We start from the raw sequence: 25,808 nt of genomic DNA, 5'->3' as shown, positions 1-25,808 counted from the left end.
AGGTCTAGAAGCAATGGGGCCCATGTATCATGGACTGAAACTTCCCAAACTGAGGAAAACAGAGCCTGCTCTTGTTACAGTGATGGACGAGTGACATATTCTGCCTTTACTGAGGACCCTGACTTGAGTCTTCTGCCTAGTCTGGCTGATCTCTCCACTCTTCCAAGTTTTCCTTCTTTATCTAAGACAGCTTTTTTACTCCCTGACCTGAAATGTCAGGGTGGTATTTATTTTCTAATTCTCCACCTTCATAGCTCAGTTTGTGTGCTCAATCAGATACCATTGTAGCAACTTTTCTATTGCCGTGATACAATGCATGAACAGTATAGAAGGAAGGGTTTTTTTTGGGGCTTACAGTTCCAGAGGGGTAGAAGTCCATCACCACCGTGGCAGGGAGCATGGCAGAGGGCAGGCAGGAATGACTGGGTCAGCAGCCGAAAGTTCACAATCCGATCTACAAGCAGGAGGCAGAAAAACACAGCGGGGATGGCATGAGTCTTCTGAAGCCTCAAACCTACCCTTTGTGACACATCTTTGGGAACAAAGCCACACCCCCGAATACTTCCCAAATAGTTCCATCAACTGGAAACCAGGTATTCAAACGTATTAGTCTATGGGGGCATTCTCATTTAAACCACCACAGACACCTAAGGACTAGGGCTTGTCTCTACCCCATTCATATGGTGAAGTTTTACCTCCTCTCTATGGGTTTGTACTTGGAGGTAGGTTCCTTGGGGGAAGTAATTAAGTCGGGGGAAGTCAGAGAGTGGCACCTAATGCCACCAGAAGATGGCTCAGTGGTTACTATCATTTACTGCTCTTGTAGAACTTGAAGATCTGGGCTTGGCTCCCCAAATCCATGTCAGAAGGTTCATAAATACCTGTAATTTCAGTTCAGGGGCACTGACGACTTTTTCAGGCACTTGCACACACGGTGTATGTATCAACAAGCAGGCAGACATACATACATGTAAATAAAAATAAAACAAGAAAAAAAATTAACAAGGGTGAAGCGCAGAAGGTCAGGACAGCACAGAGCACACCCTCTTCTCCTTAATCAGGCACCCAGGTGGATGTCTTCCAGAGAGGTAAAAGCTGAATACTTAAAAGCATTCATCTTGCACATAGAGCCTCTAGAACCATAAGAAAATACATTTTGCTAGTTACACATCGGTAAGTAGCTGCCAAGATCCTCAGTGGATATCTGAAAATGCAGATAATATCCCGCCCCCCACATGCACATGCATACACACACATATATGCATACAAAAACAATAAAGTCAAGCAATTATAACAACATACTATAATAGGTTGTTTAAAACTCGTGAAGCTTATTTCCAGAATTTTCCACTTAACATTTTCAGATTGAAGTTGTTCTCAGGTAAAGGCTACCTCGGAAAGGAAAAGCATAGTTCACAGAGGGCTACCACACGAAAGGTACCCGGGTCAAGGTCTTTGGCTATGATTACCTGAACTAAAGCATGGCTGTGCATTTTTAGCAAGGCTCCTACCCACAGAGTTAGGGGTTCAAGTGGGGCAGAGGTAAAAGGGTTCAGTTTACGTTGGTTTTGGGTGTAAAAGCAAACATTTGGTCACTGTTATCCAGCAACTCCATCTTTTCCCTGCTCCTGGCAATATGCTGCGCGTGTCGGCACAGTTCTGAGGCACAAGGACAGGGTCTTACCTTTCACCTCCATGCTGCTCTCTGGAATCCCTTCAGGTGTCAAGTCTTTGGAGAATCTAGCATCCCATGACCTCTGAGATCTAGTCACCAGTCCTCATTACTCTGGCCCGAGCTCTTGCTTCTCAGTTTGTCTTTCTTATCTCTTGCCTTTATCTAGTATACTGAAGAGGAAATAGGCTGGGGGGGTTAAGCAACAGGAGCAAGGTTGCACAATTGATAAATAATAGAGCTAGGGTTCAGCCCCAGTTCAGCTTTGCCCTGATTTCTGCAGACTTCAGAGGACAGCTCTTTCTGTCTGGCCGGGATTACAATACTTCGAGTTATGGGTATTTATGAAACTGTCCCATGACCATCACTCAGCTGTAAATTCTCTGAGGATACACTGTGATACTCTTCTGATATCCTGGGCACTGGTTAGCCCTTTCAATAATACATACTGCCCTGAAAGTGGAAAACGACAGCCTCAGCGGTGACATTGGCCATTGCATCTTAGAATGGATGGGGGACTTACAGTAGGATGTGGTGGCTCTGAAGTGATGGGAGGGATTCATATATATAGATGAGAAGGAAGTGGTATGAGGTAGACCTCAATGTCATGGGTCTGATGCTAATCCGTGGAAAGAGCTGGGGGGGGGATTGCTATATCTGGATAGTGATCAGCTGTGCACACGGGACAAGCTACTTCTTCAGATTTCATTTTCCACTGTGTGAAGCAGGACAGTTAAGAGCACCACTATATTATTATTAATAATAGCATGATCTGAAAGTTCAGTGATGTGCGCTGCTCTAGTTCTCTGAGTAAGTTAACCTTCTCAGGGGAATAACTTAAAATGTCATTGCTGTTGACCAAAACAAAACCATTTAAAAGCACGGATAGACAGTGGAGAGGAACCTCAGAAGAATGCTTACCTTGCATGTGAAAAGCCCTGAACTAGATCCCCAACACAGAATAAACTGTACACAGGTTTAATCCTACCAGGCTGGGAGAATCAGAGTTTAAGGCTATATTTAGCTAACCTAGTGGGGTTTGATGCCAGCCTGGCGTGGGTGACACCTTGTCTTAGAAACCAAAACAAAACCAAATTAAAAAACAAAAGCGGGTGGTGGTGGAACATGCCTTTAATCCCAGCACTCGGGAGGCAGAGGCAGAAGGATTGCTATAAATTCGAAGCTGGCCTAGCGAGTTACACGACAGCCAGGGCTGTTAGTTACATAAAGAGAGAGAGGGGTGGGGGAGGGAGGGAGAGAGAAGGAAGAGAGGAAGAACACTAACAAATTCTCAAACACCTGTTACTATGAATTTCCTAATAAATGGATATAAGGAGTTTCAAATGTAAGTTAACTTTACAATGGAGTTCCACGTCAAAAATCGTAGACTGTAAACAACTAGCAGGAAGCAGGGGAGTGCTAGTCATTCTCTGGGCGCAGCTGACTTGAACTTTGGGTATATACAGGCTGGCCTGGCGAGCGTCCCCACTCCTTTTCCACATTAGGCTCTTAATGGGGTTGTGTAAAACACTTAAGAGTATTTGGGATTTTCCACTCTGAGGCTATAACGTGGCTACCGCCTAACTTAGACCAGTTCATGAGTGTGTGGCAAGGAAGTAGGTGCAGGGCTGCTAGTGACAATAGATGCCCATGTCTGTGAAGCCTGGTACCCTGGAACACCAAGCTCCGCTTCATCTGCTAACTGGTCAGGCCCATTCCAGGCCTCTTAACATGTGGGAGTCAAGTCCCCAATCGGCGATTTTACAATACTATCTGGCCATTCTGGGGTTACTCCCGAGAACACCGGCTCTAAGGTAACAGGGAGCCACCGAACATGTTTTTGGCTGGTCCAGAAATGTGATAAAGATGACTTGATGAAACAGGGTGTAAACTGGCTAGCTGACTTGCTTCCATTGTATTGGAAGAAGCCTGTCTGGTGACTCGTGGTGATCTCCAGGTACTAAGCACGGTCCCGGCTTTAGAGCCCAAACAGATTGTCAGGAACATAGCAACAAGCAATTACAGGGGATTGTTTTGGATTCGGTCCGGCGGTCAAGTGATGTTCAGCCAATCCTCTAACTGCAACCTTGTCACAAATCTAGCCTGGAAAAGAGAATGGAAAGGAAAACCCTGTGGGGAAATGGGGAAACCAGGGGCTCCGCGAACGATAGGCGGCGGAGGGGCAAACCGGGAGAGGTGGGTGGGGACGGAGGTAGCTCCCTTTGCCCGGTCGGGCACACCCTTTCCCCGGCGCGGCGTGGGTCCGTGGCCTTGCGGCCGCGGGGCTCCTCACTGTTCTCCATTCATTGTTAGCAGAGGCAGGGGCGTTCCCTGGAGCCCCGCACCTCCTCCGGGAAGGCCCCGAGGGCTCCCCAGCCCCACCCAGGGCCGGGCTGCCGTCCCGCGGAGGTCCCCGCCGCCCCGCCATTGTTCGAACCCCACCCCTGCTGAATATTCACGCGGTGCTGGCGAGGGCGAGAGCCGGGTTCCGCCCGCTTTCCCGGCCAGACGAGGAGGAGGCGGGGGTAGCTGCTCGCTCCTCCTCAGAAGCGCCGGTCGCTGCCCCGCGTCCCCGCCCCCGCCCCCGCCTCCCGCGGCATCTTTGTCTCGCGGCCTCGCGCTCGCTCGCCGCACTCTCCGGCGCTGCCGCGGCCCCAGCTCCGGGCCGCTCCTCCGAGGCGGACGGACGGACGGGCGGGCGCGCGCGCACGGGCGGGCGAGCGAGCGAGCGGGCGCCGGGGTCTGAGGCGGCGGGCGACGCCCGGGGGGTGGGGTGGGGGGCTGACGGCCGCCGCGCCATGGTGTGAGCCCCGCGGCCCGCGCCCGCTGCGCTCCGAGGAGAAGCCGCGCCGACCCCGGCGGCGGCCTTGCCCGTACGGCCCGCGCCCCGGCGCCGCGGAGCTCCTGACCGCCGCGGCTTGTCGCTCTCGGGGCGGCGACCGGGGAAGATGGCGAACGATTCGCCCGCGAAGAGTCTGGTGGACATCGATCTCTCGTCCCTGCGGGTGAGTGTGGCCGCGCCCTGGGCATCGCGGTGGCCGCGGACACCCGCGGGCGCGGCGGCCCCTTTGTCTGCCGGGCGGGCGGGACTCGTCGCGGCGCTCCTGGCCGGCGGGGACCCGGCGGGGCCAGAGCCTTTGTCACCGCCCTGCATCCCTCCGCCCGGCTCTGTCTCTTCATTTGGGGGGCCCCCTTTTAAAACGACCATCTCCCCCTCCTCTCTCTCCAGGACCCGGCTGGGATTTTCGAGCTGGTGGAAGTGGTTGGAAATGGCACCTATGGACAAGTCTATAAGGTCGGTGTGGGGCGCCTTTGTTCCCCGTGGCGTGGAGAAACTTCTTAGGGGACGAGGGAAAGGGTGACGAGACGCTGCTTGCTGACTGGAGGCCATGCCGCCTGGCCAAAGTTGGGAAAGGGGTTTCGCCTGGCTTTTTTTTTTTCGCTTGTGTTCAGACTGGCCTTAAAAGACCTCATTTCCTGGCTTTGAGATAAAGGAAATAAGCCACACTGTTAGGCATGCACTTTGCTTCAGCAAAATAGAAAAGGAATTTTGAGTTCGAAGATGACCAGAGGGTCTCCCCCCTTCACCCCACCCCCCATTTTTCCTCCAAATCTGGCCTCCACGAAACGTTTGCATTGGTTGGTGAATTAAAATTCAGTGTAGACAGGCCTTGCCTGTGATTCCCCTCAACCACTGGCTGGGTCTTCTTCAAAACTGTCGTCATGCTTCTTCCTGAAGAGTGCTTGCCAGATGACTTGACGTGGGGAGTTTGGTGTTACCTGGAACTGCTTTTCAAAGCTCTGGCCAGCCTGCCCATTTCTGGCGGACAGTATTTTGGGGAGGCCGGGGGTGGGGTGGGGTGGGATGGGGGGGAGTGTGTGTTTGGGTCACCGGAGCAGGAAGAATTACAGTGTGGGGATTATAAAATCTGAATTCCAGGAATAACCTGTGTAACAGCTGTGTAATTGAGATAGCAAGGGAGGAGGAGTAGAGAGGGTGCCCGGTTTCACACCCACCACCCCGGGTCTTTCTCTTCCTTTACAGTTGTGGAGACTGTTAGTCTGTGCTGGGTAGTAGCTGGCACCCGATGTGCCTAACTGTGTCGTTCATTCTGTTGAGTGCACGTTCTAGAAGAAGGCTCAGGCTCCCCCTCCCCCCAAAAAAATGAAGAAAGAAAGAAAGAACTTTAAATTCTCTTTTCCGATTTTTTTCTTGTTACTAAACGTTCTCTGGAAGCTGTCTTCGCCGGGAGAGTTTTCCCGTTGTTAGGACTGGGTCAAGGTTGAGCTACAAGAAAATTATCTTATGAAGGAGGGCTTTGTGGCTCACCATGAAGAATTGTGATTGTTTCACTAAAAATGGGGGTGGTGGTGGAAGCTGACTGCAGACATTTTCTGAGGCCAAATTAAGTGTGGATTCCATTGTCCCTTTTCTGTTTTATGAATAGGGTTTATGTGTTCCCCGTTGCTTCTCCTAGCTTTAGTGCCCCCCTTCCCCACTCTGGGATCTGGATGCTGGCATTGACAGGCCATGGTCTGAACTTGAGTCCATATTTTTAGGTGATCTCAAGTGAATTAGTGTGTTTTGTTGTTTAACTGTTGGGGCCCAGGCCAGATTTTTGAATTTGAAAGGCAGCCCTGTTAACAGCCTGCTGGGCTCATCTGAGTTTGGAAGGCTTTGGAAAATTTTGGAAAAGCTTGTGTTGCAACTCAGAGTGGCTGGTAACTGGCTTAGAGGCTTGCTTCCCAGCCCCAGTGTTTGCTTAAGCACTGCTTGGTTTTTTTCTAACCCACTTTCTCTGGCCAACTCTGAGTGGTGAGTAGACTCTTCCAAGGGAGTTAGCCAGAGCTTGTTTTTGACCTGGTTACACAGTAGTTGGATTGTTCGGGTCTTTCTGGGTGAGCCTGGAGGCTGTGGTAGCAGAGTCAGCTAGAAGGCCCTGGTGCGGTTTAAAAGGCCTGCCCGGATGAAATTAGTTTTAAGAGGTGGGCACTTGGTGGTGTGAATTTGGGCAGGTTCTTTATTGTTCTCCTCCTCTCTTCTTTCGCCCCACGCTTCCTACCCCAAGGGCTCTGCTAAGCAGTGCTTTTGGGGAGTGTTAGGGATACAGTCTCTAGTGTTCTTGGACTCCACCCTCTGCAGCTGAAGTATCCTCTATGCAAATCTAAGGAATTAAGACCTTGACATAGAAGTTGCAGGTCAACGATAACAAAGTAGCGCTAAAGGTTTTCTTCCCAGGCAGTTACACATTTCCCCTCTTCTTTGAGGAAGTTTTCAAGAGAGCACAGTTTTTATAGCACAGTTTGATAGCACACCATTGATTCTGTTTCATCTGTAGTCTTCTTTTTCCTTTTTCTTGAACTTAAGATAACATTTTATTGATAAATACTGGAGTGTTTCCTCCTTCTTTTTAAACATTGTCACAGTGTTATTCCACACTTAGACACACATCAGATTTTCTCTAGCGTGCCCCACCTGCCCTAGTCCTTGCCACTTAGCAGGTACAGGAGCTTGAATTTCTTAGAAATGGCATGTTTCCTTTTCCTTTTAAATGCATAATTTCTAGATCCGATACTGTTGTGCAGAGTGGTTTAGTTGCTATTTTTTTTCCTTGGTTGCTTGGCATGGGGTAGTTTTGGGATTAGTTGAATTTATTACAACTTATAAATTTTAAGCATTTTTAGGTTAAGCACTTGGACAACCTAGAATTCTAATTTATTTCAGTGTTTTATTTTCTATATATATACACACATGTACGTGTATATATATATTCTACATATATACACGTATGTATGTGTGTATGTATATATATATGTATGTATGTGTATATATGTGTATGTATGTGTGTGATTGAGTGTGTAACCCCATGTATGAATATGTATGTGGGTGGCATGTGGAGGCCTGTGGTTAATGTTAGGTGTCTTTGATTGTTTTCTACCTTACATCTTGTCGTAGGCTTTCCACTTAGACCCAGATCTTGTCAGTTTAGCTGGTCTAGTTAGTTGCTTGTTCTAGGTTCCCTGTTTCTACCTCCTACATGGGGGGTTACCATGGGTCACCATGCCCTCTGGGTGCTGGAGATCTGAACTCCTAGCCTTGGATTTGTGCTGCAAGTGTTTTACTTCCTAAGCCACCCTACCTGCCCCTCTATTTTATAGGAACAGAGTGAGGTAGGGTGCTTGTTTTGAGGGGCTGTGCTGAATGAAGTGAGTTTTTTTGAAGATGACTTTGTGAGGATATGGCCTGGTGTGTTTGAACTATATCTGTAGTCTTTTCTTTGAGAGGTAGCTCAGCAGGCAAGAATGCTTGCTGTACTAGCACAAGGACGAGTTCGAATCCCCAGCACCCATGTGAAAGCTGGGTTACCTGTTTATGTGGGGTTGGAAGCTGGAAGACCACTGGGGTTCGCCCTCCAGTCTAGCTTCAGATTCCCTGAGAGATTCTGTCTCCAGGGAATGAGGCAGTGTGACAGAGGAGGATCTATCTCCTCTGTCCTCTGGGTGGTGAACACAGGCTCCAAACACATATGCATATAACATACCTACCCCAAAGGTAAAAAAAAAAACATTAAAAAAATGAATTGAAAGACTATACTTTCTTCAGAGAAATTTATTTCTAGCCTTACTTATCTGGATGATCGTGTGGAAAGATACTCATAGATTAAAGCTTAGAAAAATAATCTTTGGGCTGCTTCCTATGTTCAGTGAGCAGGTGCTTGCCTACTCAGAGGTGGGCCTTCAGTTCTGTCCCTAGAAACCTACTGTGTGTGCAGCTCTGGTTACAAGGTTCTATTCAGAATACCATGTAAGAACAATGTCTGTAGTAGTGGTTTCTTTATCTGCTTTCTAGTTATCCACATTGAATAAATGGCAAATTACAAGTGTTTTTGTTAGTGAGACAATAATAGCATGGAAGATTAAGACCAGCAAAAGGCTAATTTCCATGTTACTTTGGGTTTTATTTTTCTTCTGAATATTTGGGGATTTTTGCTTTTCTTGGGTAACTACCATTATTTTGTATTTTATGAGCATACTGCCGTCTTGAGAAGTACTTAGTAATAGGCATTGCAGGTCTGGGGGGGAGGGAGAGAAGGAGAGAGAGAGAGAGAGAGAGAGAGAGAGAGAGAGAGAGAGAGAGAGAAACATCTGGGTGGACTCAGAGGTACCATAGTTATGGAGGACAGAGCAGATTTGGCCCTGTTTTGCTGACCTTGGAGGAGAGGTGTCAGGCAAACCTGGGTGGCTAAACAGGAAGCTTGTTTAGGCCCAAAGACCTTGATGTAAGGGTAACTAACACTGAGAGTTTGTTTTTGATGATCCTGCCTCTTCAGTTATTATTTAAGGAAGATAGAGGGACAAGCGTGTGTGGCGGACGAAGGAGTGAGAGTGACCATTGGGAATGACAGTATCAGGAAGGCATTGTTTTTGGACTGCAGCTGAGGAACAACCGTATTCCTGAAGCACTGAGAAGCCTTTAAAAGGTTTTACTGGGCTCGGGGATCCCTAGGGACCTATATCAGATGATATTTTGGGAAGAGCAGGTAGGATGGGTGACTTAGGACCTGAGTCCAGAGAGGGGTGGCGAAGGTCTGAAGCAGGGCAGTGGTGGAGGTGCTAGAGGGGAGCAAGGTGGAGGCAAATGCTCTGGAATGTCTTTTTCTCAGTATTTAACTTGGGGAATGCATGTATGCTTTGGTTCTCCCTTTTAAATGCAAGTTCTTGTTACTAGATTAGGTGGAGCTTTGGCTGACAGGGTAGGAGTGCCCCAATTTCCCAGTTGGTTCTGATTGCTGCTCAGGGATAAAGAACCCAACAAGCAGAGCACCTCTTGTTCCTGGTCGGACGTGAAGCCATGCAGTGGGCAGTGAGAATTCTGAGCGTGATGTTCCATCAGGAGAGTGTTGTGTCAGCTGATCTGTAGCTGAGTGGCATGTTCAGACTTGTTCTGAGACTTGGGCTCCCTCACGCTGGAAGGATCCTGGCTGTGGGTAAGGTGGGAGGAAGCCAGCCTGTTGAACAAGTATTGCTGTGCAGCTCTTCAGACTGTCAACCCCAGACTTCTACATGCTGTTTCCCAAAAGCAGGAACATCAAAGCTTGACCAGCGGGCCCTGCTAAGGTGCAGCTTTAACAGTTTCTAAAACATTGTAATAAATATGAACTCATGAATAGCTGCAAACTTGTATTTTGCCTTTTTTCTTAGCAAGAATTGGAGATGTTTATATTTCTATGTATTAACACAGACTGAAAGTATATCCATGCCTTTTGATAGAAGTGCATGTGTTCACAGATTGAGCCTGAAAGAACAACAACAAAAAAAAAAAAACATAAAAAGGTGTTCTCCTTTTGGAGTAGTGTGTCCCAGGAAAGTGGTGCTGAGCGGAAGAATAGTTACCAAAGCAGCTTCCTTTCTAGGGAGTAGAAACATTGTGGTTGAGTGCCTGAAAGGTGGAAGCTTTATCTTAGGGATTTCTGGGTGGTATTTTGTTAGTTTCTTTGCCCCCTGGTGTGAGTGACTGAACTAAGCACGGCCCACACTTGGATCATCAGGCAGTTCTCATTTCTCTCTGCTGTGTTAAGTTCACAATGCCCATTTTATCAGTGCTTTCATTTTTCCCATCATTTATTCCAGTCATTGAAAACAATAGCAGGTAGCAGTAGGACATGCAATTGCAGAAATTCACACTTTTTGTACCCAAAAAGGCAAGGTGCTGAGACACAGCTCTGGTGAGAGGTGAGCACTGCCATGTGGTCACCCCTCAGGTTTATTCTCCAGCTTAAATGAGGGGGTTTCATGGACAGTAGAGTGAAGTGTTCAGAAGGTATTAGATGGCTTCTCTGTCTTCTGTTTCAGGGTTTGAATTGGTGTTAGCAGTGTCTCTCACAGGGTAGACAGATACCAAGTAGATTGTAGCAGACTGGGTATTTGCAAATAGTTACTTAGAGAATTTAAGTAGATTTTACACTGTGTTTGGCTTCTCATCTGAATGATCAGTGTTACAATACTAGTGCTGATAAGGGTAAGGATCCCCATGTGCTTCACTGTGGAAGACTGGGGTGACATTAGTTGACTCTGCTCATAGCACAAGGATTGAATCAAGGTAAACTGTTTGGATATGGCAAGATGGATGGGGAGACTGGAGAAGGGCTACATTGTTACCAGTCGTCAGAAATGTATCTGGATTTTAGAATTTTACACCACTGTTTGCCAAATAGAATATGATCTTTTGTATGAGACTGCTTCACTACCACAGACTGCTGGCTTTGTTTGGGCTAAGAAATTCGCATAGTAATGATTTAGGATACATGTTTTCATGAACATATTTTAAAGAACAGTGTTTTAGGACTTTTATGTTTTATTTAAGGCAAGGAATGTTTTGTGTTTGGGGAGTTTAGAACTAAATTGAGGAGTCAAAAGAAAAATGTATAGCAGAGTTTTTTTCTTTTTTCAGGTACTTATTGTACTGTTTCCAGCATGGGGCTTCTTGTGTGTGTCAGTGCACTGTGGGGAGGGACACTGCTTCCTTTGATGAAGGCAGGAAAGACGGGAGTGGACACAAAGTGACAGCAGCCAGCTGTATGTGCAGCAGGCCTCTCTGTGTGGCCCCCAGGACCTCAGCACCTGCTTTCAGACCCGTGGAACCAGCACAGTTCAAGCTTATTGTGAGACAGATTCTCGCTACACAGTCCTTGATTCATAGCTCTTGACTGGTTAGGAACTCACTGTGTAGACCCTGCTGGCTTTGAACTTGTAGATCTGCCTGCCTCTGCTTTCAGTGCTGGCATTAAAGGCAAGTGCCACTACACTGGCCTAAGGTTGCTTTGAAATGAGGCAGGATCTCCTTAGTTTATCTTTGTAGCTCAGCCTGGCCTTGAACTCAAGGTTCTCCTGCCTTACTTAGTCTCCAGAATAGTGGGGACTGTAGGAATGTCTTACACCTGGCTACAGTTTAGGAGGTTCAGGAACTGTTCAGTAAAACACAGTACAAGCAGATGATTGGAGAATGGGAAGGGAAGATCGGCATATAGAGTGCTGGTGTGTAGTTTCCCACAAGAGTTTGCTGTGCGTGTGCTGTGTCAGAAATGATCTTATTGCACACTGGTAGTGAACTGTGCTCTGAGAAGCTTGGAGCTGACTTGTAAAACTCATAGGGAGCAGGCTCTTAGCTCACCTGGCTTGGCACATCAGCAGGCTGTTGTCAGTGTCTAGCAGTTAACTTCCCACCACTGAGCAGCCGAGCCAAGGAACCTGTGCTTCCAGCTTTGTGCTTATTGCCAAATACCTCTGGTCTCTGGCATTGTGTCTCAGATATGGCTTCGTGTGGACAAGTTATTCTATTACAGTTAAATAATTAAAGAAGGAACCCCAGCTTGGCATTATAATTTAAAAAAATATCTGTTATTTATGATAAGGGCCTTAATGTGTACTACAGTTAGAAGCAGAGTAGGGATCAAGAATCCTAGGATGCTTGTTTCAATATGTGGAGCTGTCCTGTCCTTCAGAGGCATCAGTTTCTGTCCTGTTACCTGCCGCGTTTGATATTTACTGCCATGTCTCCCTATTGTATGTTGGTACCCATTTTTCCTCAGTTTACTAGGTTAGTTCTGCATTGACAGCCTGTGACAGTAGTTGCTGCTCTGAGCTGCTGCAGTTCAAGAGCAGCTGAATACTTGGCTCCTGCACTTGCTCCTTCCATAAATGAGTATGTCATCATTTGGGGCTAAAATGATAGCAGTTTATATTATCAAGACTGTGTAAATATTATTATCTGCGAGCCAACTGGCATATAATGTTTCCTTTCCTAAACAGTACCCTTCCTCTTACATTCCTTTTCTTTGTTATTGCTTAGTTTTCAATGCTTTGCCGTTTCTTTCTCATTCATACACTTTGAAAGATAAGCTAAATTAAGGCCTAGCAAAGTTCAACCTCTCAGCCGTTTTCCCTAATGCTGAGTACATAGAATTAATTGTTTCAGATAACCTGTTAATTTCAGCTTTTCCACCCTGGAGCCCCCTCAGAGCTGGGCGGATAAGACTGCCCCTAGACCTGGTGTCCAGCTGTGTCATGGAGTGTCCCTGTTTCTTATGGCCCTTTCTTTGACTTACTATTGATTATGCTGAGATACATCCTCCAGCAGCCTTCAGGAAAGCATGCAGAATGTGAAGCCGTAAGTCACTGCAGGTCTAAAGCACATCTCCACCTCTGCCCTCCGTTGGCCTCTGCCATGTGCTGGAGCATCCCTTCTTCTAGGGGCTAACCATACTCGCCATGGTATGGAGTGATGTCAGAGAGTCACCCAGTTGTGCAAGACAAAGCAAGGGCTGCAAACTTAGATACGTTCTCTGGAGGTTCGCCCTGTACTCGCTCCGGATGAGTTGCTTTCTTTCAGGTGATGTTTTCTGGGCTCCAGAGGCAGACTGCCTGACTTGTGTCTGTGTCCGTCCTGCCTGGCATTGGGTTCATAAATGCTCTGTGTCTCCTTTCGGTTTTCAGAAATTGATAGAAATGATCTCTGTCATAGTCTCTCTTGGTCTCTCTTTCATTCTTTTGTTTACCTTATGATTTCCAGTAGTTCATGGTGCACATGATAACTCCACCACGATTAGCCAGGAGTTGTGGCTGTGTTGTAAACTTAGGGGTTGGCTCAGGTGTTTCCTGTACTCGGACAGTAACAGAAGCAGCATGGAAACAAAGGGGAACAGGTCAGCCGGGCCTAGTGCAGGCTCCTGTGCTGACTTAGGATGTGCAGGCCCTGGAGGTGAAGGAGAGGAAGGGGGAACGGAGGAGGCATGTGTAGCGCGGTGCTCTGGGGTGCCCTGTGCTGCTTGGAGCAGCTTTTCAAGACAGTGAGTTTGGAAATTGATTTTTCAAAGTTTTTCCTATTTGCTGTAAAGTTGGCCCTGTTGAAGCTTGCATTTTGATGATTTTTGATCCATTTATAGAGCAGCGCAGCCTTTGCCCCCAGCAGTTTTCATAAGGTGATGGCCCAGGTAAGATACTCATCCTCATATGCATTTACTCCCCATTCTAACTCAGCACCAGGCCAGTCCTGGTGGTTCTGTTTGTGTAAATTTACCTTTTTATTTAAATTAGCTCAGTGTGTAGCGTGTGATTTATTTCACATCCTGTTTTTGAGGTTTACCTATATAGTGGTCTGGTGGTTTCTTTTTATTAGTTCATAGTATTCCAGTATGTGGATATACCATACATCTGCCTAGATGTCCACCGCTTCACAGACACTGCAGTTGCGTTTTGTGTGTGGCTCGCTTGAGTGGTGCATTTGGAAGATATTTTTGCCTGGCATTGCGTTCTTGTTCAGAAGGCAGACTGATGGAGTTACCTGAAGAGAAAGGAGCAGGGGTTTTGTGTCCTTGGGGCTTTCCATTTCTGTCAATTTAACCAAACACCCTTTCTGACTATACTACCCTGAATGTGCCTTATCTCTGATTCTCATGACACAGCTTTGCTACAGGGGTGGGGGGGTTGGTGTGGGAGGGGGGAGGTAGCATTTGAAAGTTCCACTTTCCTGAAATCTTTACCTTCTCCCTTGCTGTAAGGCTAAGTCATAGTCTTGAGCTGTGAGTACAGTTTCTTTCTCATTGCTGTACAGACAAGCTTTACTGTCACTGAGTTCACTCTCATCTGAAATAGCATTCTCCCTTCTGTGTGTTTTATAGATTTTATTTTATAAAGGTAGCCAGTGCCGTAATGCTGAAGACCGTTGTCTTCCTTTATCCCAAAAAGGAGCTGTTGATCTGCCAGGATTTAAAAGCCACAAGGTTCAGAGGATAGAGGAGCAGGCCTGAGAGGTCCTGAATTCCACTATGGGATCACACTAGGTGGCAGGAGAGAAGTGACTCATGTGTGTTGCCTGTAGCATTTGTGCACATGCGTAAAAATCTGTATTTGGACAGAAAAATGCATCTCAAGTTAAATAAATGATTTTCTCTGTTATGTGTGAAGGAATGAGGTTACTCATCTGAGTTTGCTGCAGAAGTTCCTTCAGAATGTTTCCTGGGGGAGGGGTATGGGTTATGGGTGGTACTGTGAGACAGGATGTTGCTAAGAAATCCAGACTGGTTTTGAACTCATGATCCTTCTGCCTTAGCCTCCTGAGTGTCTGTCTGAGTGTTGGGAGAATAGGTGTGTGCCAACTTGTACAACTTTACATTTTTTAAAAAATGATTATTTTTTATTAGAGACTTGAGGCATTAGCCCTCCTCTTATTAAGAGTTATGATTGTGCACCTCTTGGGAACTCTTGACCAGGGAACATTCTTTCTTACCTATTTAGACAATGAAAGAACAGTGTTGCCTCTCAGACAAACTTCTTTGCCTACCTCAGTTTTTTCTGATGTCTTTGTGTAATTGCTGAGTAGCTTTTCTGACCGTAACTTTGAGATCTCTGGTTAAAGATAGTTATGGGAGTAGAGACTGTGCATCAAGGGACACAGACCTTCTTAGGGATTCCCAGTGAGATACTGAGTGTTGGGTGTGGTTGAGGATGCACACAGTTGTTGGCTATGCTCACTTTTACATGACTCAAGTCCCAGGGCATGCCAGTGTGAATTTGGGGTGTGTAGCTCCTCAGGCCTCTGAGGCTGTGGGTGCTCTTTCCTGTCATTCTTGCTTTGCTCTCCTATGATTGTCAGGAAAAGAAATTATGGATCCTCAGCTCTTACTTTGGATTTAAAGTCTTAATATTCTTTTTTTTTTTTTTTTTGGTTCACTATCCACAAGTATTTGAGTCTAGTTCAGCTCGGCGAGATCTCTTATTCATTACTGAAATGCTTAATGTGTGTATAATGTGTGCCAGGCACCAATGGAACAGCGAACAGGCAAGTCCGTGTGTGCCGCTGCGTATTTACAAGCCCAATGTTAGGCAGACAGTGAACAGTTTAAGGAAGTGAAGTTACAGATGGAGTCCTGCAGAGGCTGTGAGAGAACCTGTGACTGGAGCAGAAGTGCATTTGTTAAGTAGATGGTGTGTCCACAGTAGAGAGTCTTTGCAGGAGGCATAGACTAGCAAGGAGAAGTAGTCCCTAGGTTCCAGAGAAGCCATTTAGCCTGTGACTTATCGTCTTGGTTAATACCATATTGGAGGCTTGAATAAAGAGAAAGAGAATGGGGAGGATTCTGTGTTTATTATGGTGATTGACTCTCTACCTCAGTTTGCTTTGAGCTAGTTGTGTCTTGGGAACCGTTGCCTCCAACAGCTACTACTGTTGGGTGTTGGTTGCTTTGAGTCTCCTGTATCCATGTTTCAGCCTGTCCATCTCTTCAGAGGTAGGTCTCATTGGCCTGGAATGTCCTCTGAGTAATATTTGGATTCATACTTGGAGAGTGGAGACCCAAAGCCATGTGTGCCCTGCACACAGAAAGGAATCACTTTCTCAGGTGCTGGCCCTCCTGATCTTAGAGCTGGAAAGGGGGGCCCTCTGTAAGATGGCTACATTGGTTACAGGTTTTCGGGATAAACCCATATGCAGGTTTAAAAGTTTCTAGAGTTTCTGTAATAGAAGTAAATGATTGAAAGATGAACTTGCCATTTCTTTCTTAAGCTGTTTTTGAGCAGTTAGTTGTGGGTTGTTTAGTGCTGGGAGTACATTCTGAGAAATGTTGCCCTGGAGGTATTTTGTTTTTCCAGTGTGTAACTTCAGTGTGTGTATAAATGAATGCAACTGTCACTAGGCAGGACGTCATCATGTGTTGAGTCTGTTACTCAGCACATAATTGTTTGCTTTTTGATAATGGATAAAAATTTTATTTTTCAGAGCTTACTAAGTAAAATGGCTTTGTTGGATTTTCCATTTTTAATTTTTAAAATTATAATTATTTGTATATGGTTGGGAACATGCCATGATGTCAGTGTGGAAGACAGAGGACAGCTTACTAGAGTTCGTTCTCTCCTACATTGAGTCCCAGAGATCAAGCTCAGGTTGTCAGACTTGGGTGAAGTGCCCATACTTGTAGAGCCATCTCGTAGGCCCACAAAATCAACAGAATATTTCTAACCTTTTTCTGATCTTAATAGAAAAAAACTCTGCAGCTATTAATGTTAGCTTTCAAAGTGTGAAATTCCTTTTATTTTGATTTAATAGGGCTTTGTCAGCCATCAACCCCCAAGATTGAATTAGACAATTCATTTTTCACTAGTTTGTTACTTAATTAGCTGAAAATAATTTCTGCTGCTTACTTACTGTTACATGAAAGAAGTAGTTTAATGCTAAGTTTTCTATAGGATTTCCTTGTTTGTTTGTTTCGTTGCCCACGACTCTGTATGTAAGGAGTTGTTTTTCCCTTTTTGTCTTTGGGAGTCTTTCCTCCTCCCATAATTCCATTTTTTTTCTTTGCAGGTTACTAGCTGTAATTTTGTTATTTTATAGGTTGCTTTAGAACTTGCAGTGCTCTGCTTGCTTACTTATTAATGAGATAGGGTTTCCCATTTGTAGACCGGGCTGGTCTCCAACTCAAAGAGATTCTCCTGCCTCTGCCTCCCAAGTGCTGGGATTAAAGGCATGCCTAAGTTTTAGTGTAAATTTTTAGCTTACAGTCTAAGTTGAGACGGCATACGTTTCATGTGTAAGTTAGCCTGTATTACCTGTTAAGAAGCAAAGATAAGGGAGGAAGGGTTTATCTCAGTTTGAGGTTTGAGGGCACAGTCCATTATGGTGGAAAGGCATGGCAGCAGAGAGTGGGAGTTGGTCACACTGTAGCCACACAGAGAGCCATTTGTCTTTGCTCAGCTGGCTTCTCTTATTTTTCAATCTAGGATCCCTGTCCTTGGACTGATGTAGCTGACACATTGGGGGATCTTTGCATCTCTGTTCATGCAGAGTGCCTAATCCCTCACAGACATGCCTAGGGCTTGTGTCTCCCAGGTGATTCTAGGTCCTGTCAACTTGATGGTATTGACCAAGTTTGCCATGTTACTGTGTTAGCCAGCGTTCTGTTGCTGTGAAGAGACACTATGACCAAGGCAGCCCCTATAGAAGGAAACATTTAATTGAGACTTGCTTTCAGTTTCAAAGGTTTAGTCCATTATCCTCATGTCAGGGAACATAGTGGCATGCAGGCAGACATGGTAGCTGAGAGTTCTGCATTTGGATTTGCAGGCAGCACAAAGAGTGAGATACTGGGTTTGGCTTTGACTTTTGAAACCTCAAAGCCCACCCATGTGATGTACTTCCTCTAGCAAGGCCACATCTACTAATAAGGCCACACCTCCCAATTCTTTTAAGTAGTGCCACTCCCTGATGATTAAGCATTCAAATTTATGAGCCTGTGGGGACTGTTCTTACTCAACCACCAAATTCTACTCCCTGGTCTCCTTAGGCTTGTAAGCATATCAGAATATAAAAATGCATTCAGTCCAACCTCAGAAGTCCCCATCCTTTGTCAGTCTCAGCACTGTTTAAAAGTTCAAAGTCTCTTCTGAGACTCATGGCAATCTCTTACCTGTAACCCCTGTAAAATCAAAAAAATCAGAAAGCAGACCACATACTCCCAACATACAGCGACACAGGGTATATATTACCAGTCCAAAAGGGAGGAAAGGGAGCATAGTGAGGAAATGCTCAACCAAAACAAGACCTAAAACCAGCAGGGTAAGTCCCAAACTCTGCATCTCCATGTCTGATGTCAAAGCACTTTTCAGATCCAGCTCCTTTCAGCTTTGTTGTCTGCAACATACTTATTATCTCTGTTGGGCTGGCTCCACACCTGGCTTGCAGCTCTTCTTGGCGGGTATCCCACAGCTCTGGAATCTCCAACATCTTGGGGTCTCTAATGAAGTTAGGTTTCACCTTCACACTTTCATGCGGTGGCCCCTCTGGGTCTCCATTCAGGGACACCCCTGTCACATGCCTGGCTTCAGCAGCTTTCCTTAATTGAGGAGGGAGATTCCGTAACCCCTTTCTTGTATCCTTGACTCTAAAGCCAGAACCATGAGGCCAAAGCTGCCAAGTTCTGCTGCTTGCTAGGCTAGGGCTTGCCCACCTCGTTCAATTACAATTGTTCAGCTGTCTGTTGTTGATGGTTTCCTTCACTGCTTAAGCTTTTCTGTAATTTCTTTCTGCAAGTTGGAAGCTTAGCTGGGTGGGATCTTGCCCTGAGGTCACCACTCCCTTTGGACCATTTAGCACCAAGGCTTTTCTTAGCTTTTTATCTTCTCCATCACAGGACTTAGCTTCTTTAGACTTCCTGGTGCTCATTTTCTCCTCAAACTATGTTTTGTAATTTTTTTATTCACTTGCTCCTTTTCGTTATAGATCTGCTTATGACTGGCCATTAATAATCACATGACAGAGTCAGTACTAGATTGTCTTGAAATCTCCTGTGTTAACACCATTAATTCAAAACTCTTCATTTTAGCCTCATGCAGATTTTTTGGGGGGGGGGCAAGGATAAAAAGCAGCCACATTTTTTAAGGAGACAAAACTGGTCTTCTTAGAAATGGTGACTTACTAATATTCTTCCGCTCTGCAACTTCTTGAGCTGGGCTCTCGCAGTCCACCACACTCAGGACCATTATCTTGTATGCTTTTACCAGGATGGCCTGTTAAACCTTGCTTAAAGCGTTCAACTGCTTTCCTGCCTAATCCATAGTTCATGTCTTGCCAAATAACATGGTCAGGCCTGTCACAGAAATACCCATCTCCCTGGCACCAGCTTCTGTCTTGGTCAGTGTCTGTTTCTGCGAAGAGACATTCTGTCACTGGGCCTACCCACACTGACATACTTCCTTCAACAAAGCCACACCACCTAATCCTTCTAGGTAGTACTACTCCTCCATGGCTAAGCATTCAGATATATGAGCCTATGGGGACATTCTTACCCACCTACCACACATGACCTTATAGCATTGTGGCATACAAGTGATTACCATGGATAGTACTTGTCATTTTTTATTTAGACCTGTATTTCTTGGTATCATCTTCTTGTGTCTGAGTATTTTCTGTAATTTATTGTTATTGTTTAGTGCAAGTTGGCTGACAATAAATTCTTTCAGCTTAGTACATCTGAAAGCATTTATTTTTAATTTCTGGAAGATATTTTTGTGCATATAGCATTCTAGGCTCATATTTTTCCTTTCAGTATGTTAGAGTTACTGTCTTCATTTCCATTTTTGCCTCTATTTGAATCTGTTAATTCTTATTTTGTTCCTTTGTTTATAAATGTCATTCTTTCCTGGCTGCCTTTAAAATTTTATTTTTATTGTTGGCTTGATTTGATTATCCTGTGCTCATGTGTGTATGTGTGTGTGTGTTTGTTTGTGTGTCTGTGTGTATGCATTTACCCTGTTGTTTGCTCAGACTCTTTCAAGGCTTCATTTGGGGTGGTCACTACTGCTCAGGTTTCATGTTCACTTACCCTTTAAAAACAAATTTGTTTTTACTAATTTATGTGTATGTATATGTTTGTGGGTATGTGCATGTGAGTTTGGTGTCTACAGAGGCCAGAGGCATTGGATCCCTTGGAGCTGGAGTTCCAGGGACCTGTGAGCTGTCAATGTGAGTGTAGGGAGCCACTTGGTCCTCTGCTGCGCACTTTGAGCCTCCACGCCGCCAGTCAAGCATCTTTTAGTTCCAGGGTCTACTTTGCTAGTAGTTTCATCTACTATATATTTTTAAATTTCAGACATTTTTTTCAAGGATTTTGGATTTTTTTTTGTATTTTTCTAGGCTTTATATTGTCTCTATTTTTTTTGAGCAAAAGAAATAGCTATACTGTTTTAAATAATGCCGATTAATTCTAACCTTTCAATTTTGCAGTTTTCAGTTGACTTTCAGAGACTTATTGTTCTCTTATGGGTTATACTTCCCAGTATGTTTATCTTGAAATGGATGCCATTTACCTTGAATTTTACTGTGTTTTAGTGCTGGGTATTTTTATCTGGGAGTTCAGTTACATAGGAGAAAGTAAGTTAATCTTCTAGGGACCCATTTCTCTGATTTCTAAATAGGACACAACAGGGTGGCACTAGCTGTTTCTTTCTACGCATGCGAGACATTTTGGAGTGCTTAGTTTTCTATGAACTCTGCATTCAGCCATCTCTCTGAATTGGCTCTGTTCCATCAGTTTTTTTCAGTATATATTTTATCTTCACCATAGGTAGTTTCCTTATGCATGTATGGTTTGCACTGGCTGAACTCATACAGACCCCCTTTTAGAGCTTGGGGTTCTTTATGTCTGGGCAGCCTCTGTATCCCTGCTTCTGCATTCCCATTTTAACTCTGACTTCTTTTTTTTTTTAATTTATTTGTTTATTAAAGATTTCTGTCTCTTCCCCGCCACCGCCTCCCAATTCCCTCCCCCCCAATTAAATCCCCCCCCCAGCCCGAAAAGCAATCAGGGTTCCCTGTCCTGTGGGAAGTCCAAGGAACCCCCACCTCCATCCAGGTCTAGTAAGTTGAGCATCCAAACTGCCTAGGCTCCCACAAAGCCAGTGCGTGCAGTAGGATCAGAAACCCATTGCCATTGTTCTTGATCTACCCAGACTCTAAGCTCATCCTTAGCTAAGGGAATATTGGCTGGGTTTTGCTTTGGTTTCTTCTTGAGTAATGGCCTGAAACTTTAGAGGGAGTAGGTAGTCCCAGGAGTCAGGGATCATTCTCTGCCTTTCATTGTTTGACATCCAGTTTCCCCTTTTTTCCTCTCCTTTTTTCTTCCTTTCATTTAAAAACAATTCATTGTATATGCAGATGCACCTGTAAGGCAGTGGTTCCCATCCGGTGGGTTGCGTATCTGACATCCTGCGTATCAGATATTTGCATTCTGATTCATAATGATAGCAAACTTACAGTTATGAAGTAGCAACAAATTAATTTTATGGTTGGGGTCGCCATAACATGAGGAACTATACTAAAGGGTCGCAGTGTTAGGAAGGCTGAGAACCATGGGTGTAAGAACAGAAACGAATATCCAGTGTCTGACTCTATCATTCTCTGCTTATTCTTTTGAGGCATAGTCTGTCTCAGAACTTGGGACTTGGGTTTTCTGAGCAAGGTTGGAAGCCAGTAAGCCCTGTGCTTAGAAGGATGTTGGATGCCCTGGGTTGTTAATGGGCGCTGTGATCTGAACTCTGTGTAATTGCCTGGCAAGTACTCTTAACCACTGAACCATTTCTCCAGGCCTCCTTTTTCTTGGTTGGATCTTGCTTTGTAATTAGTTGCCTTGAGATTCTCCCTTCTCAGCCTCTTGTGTGTTGGAATGTAAGGTGTGTGTACTACCACAATTGCCTAAACATCTAGGTTTCTTGTTTTTGAGAGAGTCTCACAGGTAAAACTTGGCTGGCCTGCTGGTGTTAAAGGTGTATACAAACATGCCTTCCTCCTATTTTTTTTTTTGATGGTAGTATTGACATGTGGAACAAACATGTTAGCTTTAGAAAGAGCTGCTTGTCTTTGTTTTTGTTTTTGAGACAGGGTTTCTCTCTGTTGCCCTGGCTGTTCTGAAATTCACTCTGTAGACCAGGCAGGCCTCAAACTCAGATCTAACTGCTTCTCCCTCAGTACTAGGATTAAAGGTGAGAGCCACCACTACCCAGCTAGAAATAAAGAATTTTTTTTTTTAAAAAAAGAAAAGTGTTATTCTGACGATGTGATTCATTTCCTGCATCACACACCCATTTATAACATGCTCTCCATGGCTCTTAATGTATTCAGAATTGCACACAGTCACAGTCTGATGACATCCTTCACATAGACCCATGTTCTAGTCCTCCTGGTGCCTGATGCCTTCAGCACCTCAGCCTTCTGCTACCACCTTTGTTTCTGTCTTTTGTGGATGTAGGTACTGTAGACATTTCATAGAAATAGAGCCACACAGTGCCTGTCTTCTTTTGACGTGGTGTTTTTAAGGTTCATGGATGTCTTAGTAGGCGTCAGGGGTTCGTTTCCACTTTTTGTCTAATGGTGTTCTATTTTGTGTTTATACCACATTGTATTGGTTCATCAGTTGTTGGACACGTGGCTGGTTCCAGTTTGAGCTACTAGGAATAATGCTTCTGTGGGCATGCACGTGTAGTTTCTGTGTAGACAGTTAGGGCTGTAGGAGTCTGATAAGTGTGAATTTGGAGGAGCTACAGAGTATGTACTTTCTGTGACACCCCCATTAGCCGTATAGGAATGTACTTTTTTTTGCTAATGCTTGTAATATTTGTCATTTTTATTATGGCCTTCATAATGAGTATAGAGTGTATCCTTATTTGTGGTTTTGATTTGCATTTCTCTGATGACTAATGGTGTTGAGCATGGTTTTACTTGCTTTTGGCCTTTTGAATATTTTTATGGATAGAGTTTTCAAGTCTTTTAGCCGTTGTTTAAGTTGGGTGATAACGATTTCTGAATTTACTGCCTGAAAGTTCTTTGTAAGTCTAGGATCGCCAGGCATACAGTGCGCAGCATTTTTCTGAATTCTGTGACTGCATTTTCACTTTCTTGTTGTATAGTTTTTCCAAGCACATTTTTCATTTTGATGAAATCCAGTGTGCCTCTTTTGCCTGTGATGTTGGTGTCATATCCGAGAAACCTTTTCCTAATCCAGGGTTTAGAAGGTTCACGCTTATGTTTTCTGCTTTGCTTTATTTAGCTCTTAGATTCATTTTTAATTACTCTCTATGTGTTTCACGTTGTGTGCATGGCCACCCATTTGCACATGGGTATCTGATTTCTATCCCCATTGTTTGAACCCACTTGTTAAAACTGTTGATTTAATGCGAGAGCTGCTGGACTCCGGCCTCAGTGGCTGCTGTCTGCTTCTGCCAGCCTCACAGCACCTCAATCACTGCACCTTTGCAGTGTTTGGAGGTAGAAAGTGAGCCTTCTTCCAGAGCAGCTCGTCAAAGAGCCTGCTGCTTTTACTTGACATATGACACATTTTTAAGGAACATTGTTAGCAGTTGCTATAAATTTTTACATTCAGTACTTATTTCTCTCAAAGTTAATATCTCACCATTTCTCCAGAATAACACATTTATATATTCATACATATCATGTATATAGTAGATCACCATGTTTTTGTAAGGGGGCATATAGCATATAGAAACATTGCTAAGTCTCACTTGCCATACACATTACTTCAAAGAATAATTTGATAATACCAATGATTTCAGGATCTCGACCTTATCAAATTATAGGCCATATAGTATAGAAGAAGATAAAAGATTTTAAGGAATGGGAATCAAGCCAATATCTAGATGTAAGATATCTGCAAAAAAAATTATGGTGTAAAACACTTCCAGAATATGTACAAATTCTCTATGTTGATAACATATCTTTCAATATCACAAAAGTCTAGTGATCTAGGGTAGATCAAAGTCTGTCCATGGAACACTAAGTAATAGTTTGCTTTGATTTTTTTTTCCCAGAGCCAATTAGTAAAAAATGTCTGTTAAACCGAAATCTTTATTTTGCTTAAAATATTTCCATAGTAGGAAAAATGTGCTCTGCTATCCCCATGTTCCTGTGACAAATGGAAGTTTTTAGTCTCCCATCATCTGACCCTACCAGAAACACTACACCGAGGTGCTTCCTATTTCAGTTGCCATCCTGAATGGTCTCATGAAAAGAGTAAGTCGCCAAATATTTTTGTCTTAATACTCATACAATACAGATAAACCTCAAATCTAATCTAGAGCTCTTAAGAACAATGGTGTACTTAACAAGGAACTCCCTGTATCAGGCTTACCTTAAACTCAAGAGAGTAAAGGCGTATGCCACCATGCCTGGCCCTTCTCACACTTTCAGAGCATAGTTTTCATTCAGTTTGTTCAACTGCTGGTTTATAAATATTAGTAAAAGAGGAACTACCCAGAACACAGATTTCATCAAGCAACCTGTTGAGACTAAATTTCAGGGGAGGAAGTTTTTGCTAAGATGCCTTTCCTTTATGGTGAAGAAACCTTTGTTGAGAAATTAACGTCAACTCTGAGAAAATGGTGGCATTTCTGTGCAGCCTTTAAGGAGCATAATTTTCTGACATTTCAGTTCAGATCTTTGAAGAGAATCTTTTTTTTCTGCTACAGAAGTACAAGGAACTTATTTTACAGCTATCCTATGTGACTACCCACAAGACTTCTGTGCTGGTTTGAAAGAAAATGACCCCCAAAGGGAGTGGCACTAATAACAGGTGTGGCCTTGTTGGAGGAAGTATGTCATTATAGGGGTGGACTTTGTGGTCCCTTGTGCTCAAGATAACCACCCAGTGTCTCAGTTCACTTCCTGTTGCCTGCAAGATGTAGAACTCTCAGCCACTTCTCTAGTACTATGTCTGCCTGTGTACCACCATGTCCTGCCATGATGATAATAGACAAAACCTCTGAAACTGTAAGCCATCTAATTAGATATTTTCCTAATTAGAGTTGCTGTGGTCATGATGTCTCTTCACAGCAATACAAGCCCTAAGACCCCCTCCATTTTTCTAAAGCACGAGGAAACTGACCTTCAGTGAAAGTCAACTCTTATGTTAACTACCTTAAGATGAAAAGTTAAAACTCCTTTCTAAATTGTTTTGCAGACTATTCTGATATTCCATGTAAGCTCGCTTAGGGTTAGTGGCAGTCCTGGCAGGATATTTTGTTTGAACTGTGATCAAAGAATGGATCCTCTAGAGACTATATAGACCTTCTCCTGAATATAAAACCCGCTAGTCATGGTACTAAAACCCACCTCAATTAAAAAAATGCTTGTTCTCCAATTTCCATGAACTCTAGTTGATTTATTAAGAATCCTCCCCAGCCCCTACCCCTTTTTTTTAAATATTTATTTATTTATTATGTATACAATATTCTGTCTGTATGCCTGAAGGCCAGAAGAGGGTGCCAGACCTCTTTACAGATGGTTGTGAGCCACCATGTGGTTGCTGGGAATTGAACTCAGGACCTTTGGAAGAGCAGGCAATGCTCTTAACCACTAAGCCATCTCTCCAGCCCAGCCCCTACCCCTTAAAACAGTGTTGTTATGTTGTGCTGGCCAGCCTTTCATGATTAAGCAGAGCAATGACTGGGCTGGGTCCATGCTCAGCATGGTGGTTCTAGCCCCTCAGGCAGCTGCTGTGTCACTGAGTTAACTGGAAGTTTTGTGGTGTAACATAGGGGTTGGCAGATGTTTAAAAACACTCCTGCCACCTTGGTCACA

General features: G+C 44.4%; 1 protein-coding gene across 49 annotated transcripts in view; it reads left to right on the top strand.

The window, feature by feature from the left end:
* The first annotated feature begins 4,478 nt into the window (after window positions 1–4,478).
* Window positions 4,479–25,808, top strand: part of Map4k4 (mitogen-activated protein kinase kinase kinase kinase 4) — a 137,555-nt gene continuing 116,225 nt past the window's right edge. For all 49 annotated transcript variants that reach the window (XM_075980356.1, XM_075980354.1, XM_075980338.1 and 46 more), the window contains exons 1-2: window positions 4,479–4,677; window positions 4,902–4,967. In XM_075980356.1, coding sequence (XP_075836471.1) covers window positions 4,621–4,677; window positions 4,902–4,967 — 123 coding nt within the window. In that variant the 5' untranslated portion in view covers window positions 4,479–4,620. The remainder of the gene's footprint in view (window positions 4,678–4,901; window positions 4,968–25,808) is intronic.

The sequence above is a fragment of the Microtus pennsylvanicus genome, chromosome 7 (genome assembly GCF_037038515.1).
Source record: "Microtus pennsylvanicus isolate mMicPen1 chromosome 7, mMicPen1.hap1, whole genome shotgun sequence".
In the NCBI taxonomy this organism is placed as follows: domain Eukaryota; kingdom Metazoa; phylum Chordata; class Mammalia; order Rodentia; family Cricetidae; genus Microtus; species Microtus pennsylvanicus.
This window is presented reverse-complemented; position numbering and strand designations above follow the sequence as displayed.